The 13,094-nt window shown below is 37.5% G+C and overlaps 1 protein-coding gene across 19 annotated transcripts in view; it reads left to right on the top strand.

Annotated features, from left to right (window-relative positions):
• The window catches only part of cacna1da (calcium channel, voltage-dependent, L type, alpha 1D subunit, a), a 79,554-nt gene that overhangs the window by 40,746 nt on the left and 25,714 nt on the right, over positions 1 to 13,094 (top strand). For 7 of the 19 annotated variants that reach the window (XM_077530147.1, XM_077530144.1, XM_077530142.1 and 4 more), the window contains 11 exons: positions 261 to 320; positions 399 to 458; positions 3,362 to 3,468; positions 4,880 to 4,967; positions 5,046 to 5,153; positions 5,226 to 5,278; positions 5,350 to 5,496; positions 6,212 to 6,413; positions 6,509 to 6,667; positions 6,870 to 6,980; positions 9,379 to 9,462. In XM_077530147.1, the coding sequence (XP_077386273.1) occupies positions 261 to 320; positions 399 to 458; positions 3,362 to 3,468; positions 4,880 to 4,967; positions 5,046 to 5,153; positions 5,226 to 5,278; positions 5,350 to 5,496; positions 6,212 to 6,413; positions 6,509 to 6,667; positions 6,870 to 6,980; positions 9,379 to 9,462 (1,179 nt within the window). The remainder of the gene's footprint in view (positions 1 to 260; positions 321 to 398; positions 459 to 3,361; positions 3,469 to 4,879; positions 4,968 to 5,045; positions 5,154 to 5,225; positions 5,279 to 5,349; positions 5,497 to 6,211; positions 6,414 to 6,508; positions 6,668 to 6,869; positions 6,981 to 9,378; positions 9,463 to 13,094) is intronic. The other 12 variants (XM_077530150.1, XM_077530146.1, XM_077530158.1 and 9 more) reach the window with 2 other exon arrangements.

Raw genomic sequence — 13,094 nt, 5'->3', positions numbered from 1 at the left:
CCAGATGTGTATTTTACTTGAGAATTTTGGTCAAATTCCAAATTGTACTTTCGAGGTTCCACTGTAATCATTCGAACTACTGCGGTTATGCTGTTATAACTATGCATACAAGAAGCCGTCTAGTCTCAAGTCTTAACGAAAAAAATATTCTTCCAAATTTACAAGTAAAAAATAAACTAATTCATTTTGTTTTCTAATGATGTAATATGTAATCTGCTCAATGAATTGTCTTTGTTAAACATCTACGTTGCTTTTTGCAGATACTTGGTTACTTTGACTATGCTTTCACGGCTATCTTTACTGTTGAGATCGTTTTGAAGGTAAATGTCCTGTGTCCCCTGTCCGTGCTGTACTAACCACCCACCCAATAACCCTGCACACATGTGGTTGCCTTCCAGGTCCTAGGCTATGCAGATTATGTCTTCACTAGTATGTTTACATTTGAGATCATATTGAAGGTAACCCGTTAAGTGACAACGAGAGCCTTGCTGCATTCTCTCCTTGTGTGTCACCCGCCACTCAGTACAAACCTGGCTTGTTTGTTTCCTTTCTCTTATTTGCTTTTTTGCTTCATGGCACCTCTTTTAAAGATAGAACTTAATCGCAGAGATCTTTATTGGACTGGTTACTCCGTAACACAAACGCAAGAGAGAGCTTGGGGGAAGGAAACATAACATCAAACATTACATTCTACTATCATGGGTGTCACATCATGGCTGGAAAAAAAAAAGATGCGTAAAAAGGATGCGGGTTATGTCAAATCTTTGTGAAATGAACTCAGCTACTAAGATATTATTGAAGCATTGGCTGAAGTTGAGTAAGAGGTGATTTTGTTTTCGTGGATGGGTGCTCAAATGCAAAGTCAACTCCAGTCAAAGCTAACTCCATGCCTCCTGTACAGACTAGGGGTTGAACCGCTGCTCATTGACTATTATAACGTTCAATCACGTTTTATTTGGCACGGAATTCTCGCTGAAATCAGCAGGTGGTCGGTTGCCGCAGCAAAACAAAATTTATGTGGAAATATTTCACCAAAAAATGAGACCATTTGCAACACGCATGACAAAACCAGTTGTTTGTAATTGTCTGCCACGCTGGAGGTCCAGAGCTGGAGGATAAACCAGTCTGGAATTGGAACGATTAGTAAGATGACTCATGTCCGTTTTTTTTACAGTATTACTCTCATCAGTCATATTCCAAGTTGTCCAATCTCCATCGATGTGCTCAGATGAGAGCTAAAAAGTTTCAGTGGAGAAGACATAACACGATGACAAAGTAGCCATCATAAATAACTACAATAGTTACACAATTCAAGCATCTCTCACTGCTTAATAGCGTTTAAGCTAAAATGCTAAAAGCTAACTTATTCGGTCTTCTCACCCTGATTCTTGACAAACATATCAATGAGACTTTAACCATCTCACTTGAATTGTTGTAACCCAACATTGCATCAAATTTATCTATTCAAACACTCAATAAGCACTGGGGAAAAAAAACAATGTGTTGACCTCCAGCATGGCGGCCATGTCCACAGGTATGTGACGTTTAAGGAAAACTTTCTATTAGGATTTTGCTCAAGACTTTATCCCAAAGACACACGTCAAACTCTTCTTCCTCTGCCAGCGACTAAACCATCTAATTGCAAATCACACTCTTGTTACCTTCATGGTCTCAAAGACAGTTGGATCTTTCAATAGTCCGTAACACAACTGCAGGTTAGCGTCAATTCATTCTTGCAAAACATTCACTCCTCCTTCAATTTTTAAAAAATTCCATACAATATTTCGTGTAGTGACCCTGCAGTTTATTCATCAACTGATGCTTTCAGTTTTACAAGTTCCGACTTTTTGTGAGGTCATGAAGGCATCTCAATGTGATTGGATGAGCAAGTCGAGGGTGAGGCTCGTGCAACCGAGGATTGTGGGGAAACTGAAAATTGTATCGTGACATTATTGAGCTTCACCTTAGCGTTGACTACAAACAATCTAAAGGGGTCATTGACGGATTAAAGATTTTACCAGAAACAGCACGGTTAATTTATTTTATTTACTATTACCTACAATTTAGGATATACATACATCTATCATGGAAAGCTTTCTACAATGTTTGCACCAGAAGATGGTCCACATGTTTTAAGTTATAAGGCTAACAATTAGCCAACTAAACAAAATAAGCTAGCTAGCCAAACAAGTAAAATTATAATGAAAATATATATTTGTTGGACAATTTTTTTTTGTCAGGTCATCCCACATGATGTCCAAATATGACCACTACATACCAGTACTAAAAGGCTTAACTTTTTTTATATAGAGTAGTTGTGAGTCCTCCCATGGGTTCTTGTGAATGGTACAAACTCCTCTCTTTAAATGTATTTCAAAATAAAAATCCCAAATTGGTTATTTCTTTTTGGTCACACCACATGATAATTCATAACACGGGCATTATCGGACAAACTTATCCGTCACTGACCCAAAGTCGTTCAACCCCTAGTACAGACTGCTTTTCAGACGCATAAAAGAGGGGGCAAAATCAGCCATGTTCCAGCATGGTTCAGTCCGCTTACCCGGACTGAGCGCATTGAAAGGTGGACTCGTCTCTGCAGTCATCTGGACACAAAACAGGCCACCTGCTGTTTGACCCTCCAATTCCCCAACGCTCTCAGTTAGCGGTTGGTGTCTCTGTTGGCTGCGTGGGGACTCCACCGTTTACATGCACTCTCAGAATTAATCCTTCACTTTTATGATTTGAAGATCGAGTCATTTTGGCTGCTTTTTCTTCTCTGCCTGTTTTCTAATTGGGAGCCGCCTACACTATATTGGGCGCTATTAAAGAACATGGTAGAATGGGCTTTAAGAGAACGGTCCGCATGAATGTGACAGTAAGTTCAATTTCACTTTCCAATCTCTACCACGGGAGCTTTTGCAGGGAGTAACTATAATGCTGACGCCATGGCAACAAAATGCATGTTTTCTTGCCAGAGTAGATTGAGAAATGAATGACTTACTACTACATTCATGTCGTTAAGGGCCGTGGGGGTGGCGACGGTAGATTTTAGCCCCCTTTTTTCACCGCTTTCAGCTCGCCACCCTCAATCAGAGTGAACTACAAGAGTGTGGAAAAGTGTGTATGTGTTTTGCAAAATGGGGAGGGTAATATAATAGACTGTATATTGTTCCTATTTAACATGTTTGTATTCTGTGTACTATATGTCTGAGTGAGAGATAATATGTGTGGTAGTGTATTTGAAAGAGAAAGAGTGGGTGATAGTGTGTAATAAGGTGTGTATGTTGAATTCTGTTTGTTTTTGTGGTGTGCTTTCTTTTGTCACTTGCTCCGCTGATATCATGTGCCTTCCCCTCAGATGACCACATACGGAGCGTTTCTCCATAAAGGAGCTTTCTGCAGGAATTACTTCAACCTTCTCGACTTGTTAGTTGTGGGAGTGTCATTAGTCTCCTTTGGCATACAGTGAGTATGAATAAATCGATATCTTATCTATCAATCTATTCGCCTACCTTCCTACCAATCTATAAATCGCTGGAAAAAAAATATTGCCACACATCAAAAGTGATGCCTCCTTTTTTAATATAATGCATGATTGTTTTTTTAAAGGTGTATTTGTGTGTTAGAATAGGATTTTGAAAATGTATAAAAATGTATTTGTACAAAAATATAATAATAATAATGAGAAGAAGAAGAAGATGAATGATAATAATAAAAACACCTGTTACCTTTTGCAGTGAATCAATAAAATAAATAATAATAATAATAATAATAATAATAATAATAATAATAATTTTTAATAAAAAAATTCACGTTTTTGATTATTTTTATTTGAAACTTATCCCTTATCCCCCTTTTTTAATATCATACATGACTTTTTTATTAAAGGTATTTTTGTGTGTTAAAATGTGATTTTGAAAATGTATAAAAATGTATTTGTATGAACATATAATAATAATAATGATAATGATAATAATAATAAAAACACATTACCTTTTTCAGTGAATCAATAAAACAAAACAAAAAACAAAAATAATTTTTAATAAAACAATTCACATTTTTGATGATTTTTATTTGGAACTTCTCCCTTAGCGTTCTTTTTTAATATCATACATGATTTTTTAAAGGTATTTTTGCGTTAAAATGTGATTTTGAAAATGTATAAAAATGTATTTGTACGAAAATATAATAATAATAATGATAATGATAATAATAAAAACACCTGTTACGTTTTGCAGTGAATCAATAAAATAATAATAATAATAATAACTTTTAATAAAATAATTCAGATTTTTGATGATTTTTATTTGGAACTTATCCCTCGTTATCCCCAGAACCCCCTGTTTATTCGTTGTTGTTTGTTTGTTTTGTTTTGTTTTGTTTTGGGGGTTTTCACCCGATCTCCCGCTTATTTGCATTTTTTCCCATGGCAATTGTAATTTTTAATATTCTCAGTTGGACTTGGTCGTGACCTCACTGTAATACATATTATGTTATTTTATGTATAATTTTATTAAGTTTCATCATTTATTAATGATGAAGTGATTCAAAATGTATATCATCATCAAGTTGTAACAATTAAATGACTTACCTACCGAGCTAGCTACCTGACAATCTAAAGTAATGTTTCCCAACATTTATTAAGCCTTGGAAATATTTTACTTGAGAATTTAAAAAAAATTCACAGTGAACCATGAAGCAAAAATGTCACAAAAATAATCATATCCACTGAAATGATGATCTCAGGGCTAATTTTCAAGACACATGAATATGCCACGGCACATAGGATGGTGGTTGGGAATCACTCGTCGAGATCGCTCTCTAACAATGGACTTTTTTTAAAATCTACATCACGATGTGTGTTTTCATCATACAGGTCGTCTGCCATCTCAGTAGTGAAGATTCTCAGGGTCCTTCGTGTCCTGAGACCCTTGAGAGCCATCAATCGAGCCAAAGGCCTGAAAGTACGCAATGGCTGCTCGTGCTCGTCTGTCATGCGATCACTCTGGAGAGTGTCTAAATATGTGCATCTCTTATTTCAGCACGTGGTGCAGTGTGTGTTTGTGGCCATCAGAACCATCGGCAACATCATGATTGTCACCACCCTTCTCCAGTTCATGTTCGCCTGCATAGGGGTGCAGCTCTTCAAGGTCAGCACTGGGATTACAAAATGAAATTCAAGCAGAGGTTTAATGGTGCAAATATGTCGCGTTCCTCTATAGGGAAAGTTCTATCGCTGCACGGATGAAGCCAAGTCGAGCCCAGAGGAGTGCAAGTTGGTTTTCATCGTCTTGTAATCAGCTCAGCCTCTAACCGTCCTAGTTCATGACTTGTTTGCATTTTCAGAGGCACGTACATCCTGTATAAGGACGGCGATGTGAACCAGCCCACCATCCACAAACGAGTGTGGCTCAACAGCGACTTCAACTTTGACAACGTGCTTATGGCCATGATGGCTCTGTTCACTGTGTCTACCTTTGAAGGCTGGCCAGCGTGAGACTCTTTTCACATCTACCCCATTACGTTCGATTAGATTCTGGTTCGAGTCAGAACAGTTCATAGCGTATTGTCGCGCGTGTTGTTACAGAGGAATGTAATGAATGTAATGATTGAAAAACACTGCTCTAGTAGACAGACAGTGACGTCACAACAACCAATCAGTGGTGTTGAGGATAATGATTGACATGTAAACCCTCCAATGGCCATATGAACACTGCTTAAAAACTCTACCAGGTACAACCAATCAAGGCAAGAAGTTCTATTTTATTTGACTGGACTATGGGGTATATGCCACAGAAGAGGCGGGACTTCCGACTTCCGTGATTTTGCACATGAGCTTTGATTCTGGTCCGGGTTGCAAACACGCAACCGATGGACACAAAGTCGGAAGCACAAGTATTGGGACGCAGCCCACACGTCGTAAAATGAACCGGAACCAAAGCTCATGTGCAAAATCAGTGCCGCCTCTTCCGTGGCATTTACCCCATAGCCTGTCATGTCAACATAGTTTGGCATAATTGGCACCACCATACCATCAAAGTGGTAAATTTATATTAGACAGGACTATGCAGGAAACGTCACATTAGTGTGAATGTTCATCTCTTAGCAATGATGAATTAGCAACTCTGAATTGAAATGTTTACTGCTACTATTTCTGATGATTATGATAATAAAAACCCTGATGAAGCATTTCCCCATCTTCTCTCAGGTTACTCTACAAGGCAATCGACTCCAACAGGGAGAACCTCGGGCCCATTTACAACTACCGCGTGGAGATTTCCATCTTCTTCATCATCTACATCATCATCATCGCCTTCTTCATGATGAACATCTTTGTAGGTTTTGTGATCGTCACGTTTCAAGAGCAAGGAGAGAAGGAGTACAAAAACTGTGAACTTGACAAGAACCAGGTCAGAGACAGCGGAGTTTCGTGAACCAAGATTAGAAGAAAGTGTTCGTTTAGTATGAGCGAAACTGAAATTGTTCCTGCTACGTTTCTGTGCAGCGTCAGTGTGTGGAGTACGCCCTGAAGGCCCGTCCTCTGAGAAGGTACATCCCCAAGAACCCATACCAGTACAAGTTCTGGTATGTGGTCAACTCCACGGGCTTTGAGTACATCATGTTTGTACTCATCATGCTCAACACACTCTGCTTGGCTGTGCAGGTAAGACAAGTCAAAGTAATATCATTTACTAAATAACTCAGTCAAATTATAAGAATAATGGCCAGCCCAATAATATTTCGGGCACATACTAGACTTTGACTGCCAATTCTAAACACAAAATAACCATGTAAATAAAACGAGCTGTAACTGAATACAATTTGTCAGGCCTTCCACTAGAATGTCTTCACTGTGCTTCTTGCAGCACTACGGCCAGTCGGCGCTCTTCAACTATGTCATGGACATCCTCAACATGGTCTTCACTGCTGTTTTCACTGTGGAAATGGTTCTCAAGCTCATTGCTTTTAAACCCAGGGTGAGTCGGCCCATAAATGCCACACTGTCCGCATCACATATTCACTCACAAATGTAATGCGGACATAAACAATCAAGACATAAGCATATATTTACCGTATTTTTCGGATTATATGTCGCTCCGGATTATAAATCGAACCAGCCAAAAAATGCATAATTAAAAAGGAAAAAACATATAGAAGTCGCACTGGAGTATAAATCGCATTTTTGGGGGAATATTATTTGGTAAAATCCAACACCAAAAACATACATGTCATCTTGAAAGGCAATTTAAAATAAAAATAAAAGAGAGAACAACAGGCTGAATAAGTGTATGGTATACTAACGTTACATGACTGACATGCCTGGTAATGTCAGTAACGACGTAAAATATTAAGAGTGAGTCGGTGACGGGAGTCGGAGGCGGAGTGTTGAAGCACGGAGCCAAAGGCTGGCGTTTTATTGACATCAGCTTCTGTACAACTTCTGAACAGCAACTCCCCACTCAGCAAGAAGCTAGCAGGCTAACTCCCCTTTTCCACATAACAAAACCTTCCCACCCGGAACTCTCCCTTCGTCCCAACGTTTCGTGGGTGAATTATGTTCCCATCACAACAAGTTATTCATATAACTCTAGCATAAAGAACATGCTAACAAGTTTACCAAACTATCAGTTTCATTCCAAATCACTAAAGCCAATGAAATCTTCATCCTCGGTGTCACTTTTAAACAACTCCCCCAACTCGGAAGGTAGACGATGCTCTTCTACCGGCAATGTTGAACTTATCAACACAGGCCTAGAGCGCCCTCTTGCAGTTTAGTGTGAAAATAACATGTGAAATGATATAATAATGTGTTAATTTCACACATAAGTTGCACCAGACCAGAGTATAAATCGCACCCCTGGCCAAACTATCAAAAAAACTGCGACTTATAATCCGAAAAATACGGTACTCATTTACTTTGGCAAATGAGTCTGAGTATTATGTTTTTTTTTTTAACACTGCCCTTGACTGACTGACCATCAGCTCTTTGTTGCCAAAAAGGACAGGATGCTAGTAAGAGAGTGTGTGTGGAGTGCAGTGTTTGCATGCATTCAATATTAATATTAGTTTGTCTAAACAACAACTCGCTCTATACTAGGGGTTGACTGACTAAAAAAAATTTGTAGTCGACAACAGTATACTGTGATTAAAGTTTAGTTGACGTCGATTAATCAGATGTGTCATTATTTTTCAGCACAGTACCCCACATGCCAGTTTCAAGATTAGCTGAAGCTAATGATGCTAAACACTATTCTCATCCACAACCATCTTATCTGACACAGTCACCTTGTTAACTGTACAGTTTGAGGATTGTAGTCCGACGATGGCAGCAAAAGCCAAAAATGTGATTAGCAGTTAGTTGATTTTAAGAACAATTTGGGATTATTGTTTTTATTATTATTATTGTTAGTTTTTATGGGTTATAATAATTTGGGATTTCTTTTTAAAATATATTTTTGTTAGTTTTATGTTTCGTTTTTATTAGTTGTTCTTTTTTTAATTAGTTTTACTAAGTTTTAGCTTTTTGAACCCAGAATGTTCAATTGGCAAAAAACTATACAAAGGACATTTTCCCTGTAATTATAGTTCGTTTTAGTTAATTTTATGAACGTAAGATGTAATAAAGCATTTTTGTTTTTATTTTACTTCATTTACAAAACTGTTCATTTAATTTTAGTTTTATTTCTTTTCATTTGTTTTTGTAATCACCTTGATATGGAGTAGTCAGTTCGACTAGTCGACTAATCGGTTCAACCCCTACTGTATACATCAGTTGCAATCATGACCAGTTCGGCTCAAGTGGACTTCACAAGTGCATGCTGTACATCTCACCTAAACCATTTAGGATACAATTGTTTGTCACTGGGGTGCTAACGACGTTTACAGCTTGTGAACAATTGAGGAGCCGGTATTTAGACATATTGGATAAAAAAAATAAATAAATAAAAAGACCTTAGATGTGTGACTGTGAGAACAAATAAAAACGTATTGTTTTTGGTCTGACACCCAACTCGGCGACTCCTCGCTCAAACTCGCTCAGGGATATTTCGGAGACGCCTGGAATGTGTTCGACGCCCTGGTTGTGATTGGCAGCATAGTAGACATTGTTCTCAGTGAGATCGACGTAAGTAAAGTCCAAGATTTGTACTGACTCCCGTCGCTCTTTGAACTCGTCTGATGTCTTCCTGCCGGTGCTGCTCACCCCGTTCGGACTTTCCACCTTTGCCTTGTTTCGAATTCTGCCTAATACGTCTTTTTTTTTTTCTCTCTTCAACTCATCCTTTCACGTCATCCAATCATTTGACTCGTTCCCCGCCGCCATTCATTTCTCCCTCCCTCCTTCCCTCCCATCTTCATGTTGTGCTTTGACTACAGCACTATTTCGCTGATGCTTGGAACACATTTGATGCCTTAATTGTCGTCGGTAGCGTGGTCGATATTGCTATCACTGAAGTGAATGTAAGTACAACTTTATTCTGACTCTCAGGTCGAACTGAAGCTTTACGAGAAGTGTATCAGCCTTTCCTTTAGATTGGCTGTAGATTTACTGAGGCATTTAAAAAAAAATCATTACATTAAATAAAAAATATCAACACAAATTCATAATCTTGTTTTTAGTTTGAATTGGTTGTTTCACTAAGTCCAGCCGTGCAAATGCCACTTAATTTCAAAAGGGCATTTTATGTAAAGCTTCACTTTGACTTTGTATTTTTCTTTTTCAAGTTATTATTTTTTTCTTTTTTACTGCCTTACTCCTGATTCTCCAGATGTGTTGGCTGAATGATGACACAATGTGATGTTAACATCGTTTTCTACGAACTGAGGGTTCATGTTTTCCTTGTGCACATGTCTAATTCTTGCTCTTGTTCATTTTGTTTCCATAGAAACTTGTAGAGGCAAGTATAACAATGAAAGAATATTGTTTGTGTGTACCCTTTTGTTAAGAACAACTTTATCGTCGGGACCCCCCCCTCACAGGATTTATTAACAGCAAGTTTTTCGTTGAGGAATTGGTTACTTTTAATTCTTACCAAGTCAGTGAGTTATTTAAAAATTCAAATAGTTCTTAGCTCTTCAACATGGAAATTAGTATTAAGGCCACATGTAATGAAAAGGAAAAAGGCATAAAATATGAGTATTAAGTATTAATATTATCATGAAAAATAAGTCACAATGTTATACAATAAATTTGAATTTTTATATCAAAAGTTGTATTTTTAGGAAAAAGCATAGTATCATAATTATAGTAAAATCTAATTTACATGGGACTTACAAAAAAATGGCAATAATTCTAATATATCTAAATATTTCTTTAAAAAAAATTGTTTCTAATGTCAAACTGTTTATGTCTGGAAAAAAAAGGTCATGTTTTTCTAATTTTTCTACAAATTTTCACAGTATCTCAACTTCATTCTCATATTTTACTTTGTACTCAATATATCCTCCTGACTACCAGGAAAAACAAATATTGTCCAATCATGTTTATTTTCATATTCCCCAATCTTTGTGAAGTAACTGGAATACTGCAAAAGAAATTTTTGAAAAAAAAACAAAAACGTTTTTATTCTTAAGCTATGACGTGTCCACTACAGAGGACTTTTTTTTTTTTTTTTTTAAATGCTAGGCTCAAATACAGTTAAAATAATTCAAACATGCCAACAATATTTAAAGCCTAAATTTGTTCAATAAAAAGTGTTACACACTTACTTTTACTCTTCCCTAAAAATTGCCTGCACTGAGGGAAGCCATTTTCTTTTATGATGCAAGCAAAGGTAGCAAAGCCCCACCCCTACACACAAAGCTCCGAATGTCCTCTATAGAACACAAAAGGAGTTAATTCAATCGTATGCACTGGGTGGGAGATATTCAGGTTTACTAAGGTCCACTACAGAGGACAAATTTGAATTGCTGGTAGTCAGGAGGATATTTTTTCCTTGCATGGGGCCTTAATACTCCTTTGTTCATATTAACTTTAATATACATGTGTGTATATATATAGCAGAAGAGGTCCCAATTTGTAGGCCACAATAGTCAATTTAGGTGTGGAAGGTGCACCCCCAACCCCCACCCACCAACCCGCTACCCCTCTCTCCCTCTTGAGTGCTCTTTTCTGAGTTGCAGTGCTGTTTTTTGGAGACATATTTTCATGTCATGTTCTGTCATTTAGTGTCTGCTCCAGTATACAACATATTAATTCAAGTTTTGGTGACTTATTGTTATGCATGTATCGTATGTGAATTTAATGTGTACGTCAGTGTTTTGTGTTTCTCAAGTGCTGGAACATGACGCTAGTTTCACAAGAGCTTTTGTAATGGTTCCTGTGAGATATTCTCCATCGAATATTCTTTTACGTGGCCCGCATTGCATGTGGTGGTTGTTCTGTGTGTGTGTCGGATCGTACCGCATCATGTAGTCATGTCTCATGGCTAATTTCAAGGGTAATGAGGTTTCAAAATGGACGGTATACAGTGGACCCTTGGGAGTCAAACATAGCAATCATCAAAAATTTCAGTTTCAAATGGCTGGTTGATTATGAATTTGTTGAGGTTTGGACCTCATTTTGTTCACAAGAAATAACAGAAAAGGGTTGAAAACTTGAATGCTGGCTAGTTAGGTAGGTACAATAAAAGTTGCGCAATTTTTGAATCAGCATGCCAATTTTAGTTTTAATCAGTATATAAAAAAAAAAAATTCCCCAAATTATTCACCAGTGTATTTTGATCCTTTGAGAAAATTTACTAATAGTACAGTAGGTTATTGAGTTGTGAGACACTTCTTCATGTATGTTACTGTTATATTACACTGCCCCCTTGTGGTTAGGGCGCACACACCAAATTGAGCAGTACAAAGTCCCATGAAAAAAGTCGTAAAATCAGTTTAATTCTTTACATTCTATTCAATTATGTTATGGTATATGTTTTTGAATTCCAACATTATAGAGTTTAGTTTTTGGGGCAGGCTGGAACGGATTAATGGCATTTCCATTCTTTTTAATGGGGAAAGATGATCTGGTGAAAAATTATTACCTCAAGGCACCGCTGTTAGAAAAAGTAAAATTGGAAAGCCATCAGTTACTTTACATTTAACGAGTAGTGCTTTCTCGTCTTGCATTTTAGTTTCAATAATACAGTAGTGCAATATTTATTGTAATTTTTTTTAATGTGGTTGAATCACGATTTCCTTGTGCCCACTGTATTTATTCACTAGTTGCTTGTCGCAGTGCATTCTAGTCATGACTTGTTGATGTTTGCGACTTCTCCAAATGCATGCTGGGAAGTGTCAGCTAACATCATTAGCTAACATCTTTTCCATGTCCCGCCCCTCCCAGATGGCCCTTGGCCACCCACTCCATTCCCCTCCGGTCAGTTTTTTTTTTATTTTTGTGCCGTTTGTCCTTCCTTTCTCCTTCCTTCCCTCTCCTCGCCGCATCCTTCAAATACGACCTCCAGACAGAATGGCCCTGAGCAGAATGTTTATCACAATGGAATCCAATTTAAAGTGGAAGTCAACATTAAACATTTCTTGACAATAATGTTATATGTGAGCTCACTAGTCTAAACATGACATTCTGATTAATATTACATTTGTGGAATAAGAGTTATGAAGCAAAATCCAGCCATTTTTATCCATCTCAGGGGGCGGCCATTTTGCCACTCGCTGTCGACTGAAGATGACATCACATAATAACCAATCACAGCTCAGCTTCAGAAAACAGGGGAGCTGTGATTGGTCGTTGCCTGAGCCCTGAGCAACTGTGATGTCATTTTCAGTCGACAGCAAGTGACAAAATGGCCGCCCCTTGAGATGGATAAAAACGGCTGGATTTTGCTGCTTAACTCATATTCCACTAACACAATATTAACCAGAATACCATATTTAGATCAGTGGGGCTGCATATAACATATTATTGTAAAAAAAAATATTGGGTTGACTTCCTCTTTAAATGTTCTATCAAAAAAATCTGTATGTATATTTTGTAGATAGTCTAACCTTAGATCTCTATAAGGTTGTGCATAATATAGTGGTTGGTGAGGTAATTTTTTGGTAGTATAATAATAATAATAATAATAATAAACTAGTCAAGCTACAGG

The sequence above is a fragment of the Festucalex cinctus genome, chromosome 8 (genome assembly GCF_051991245.1).
Source record: "Festucalex cinctus isolate MCC-2025b chromosome 8, RoL_Fcin_1.0, whole genome shotgun sequence".
NCBI lineage: Eukaryota > Metazoa > Chordata > Actinopteri > Syngnathiformes > Syngnathidae > Festucalex > Festucalex cinctus.
Note: the sequence above shows the minus strand (reverse complement) of the source record. Positions and strands in the feature narration are given on the sequence as shown.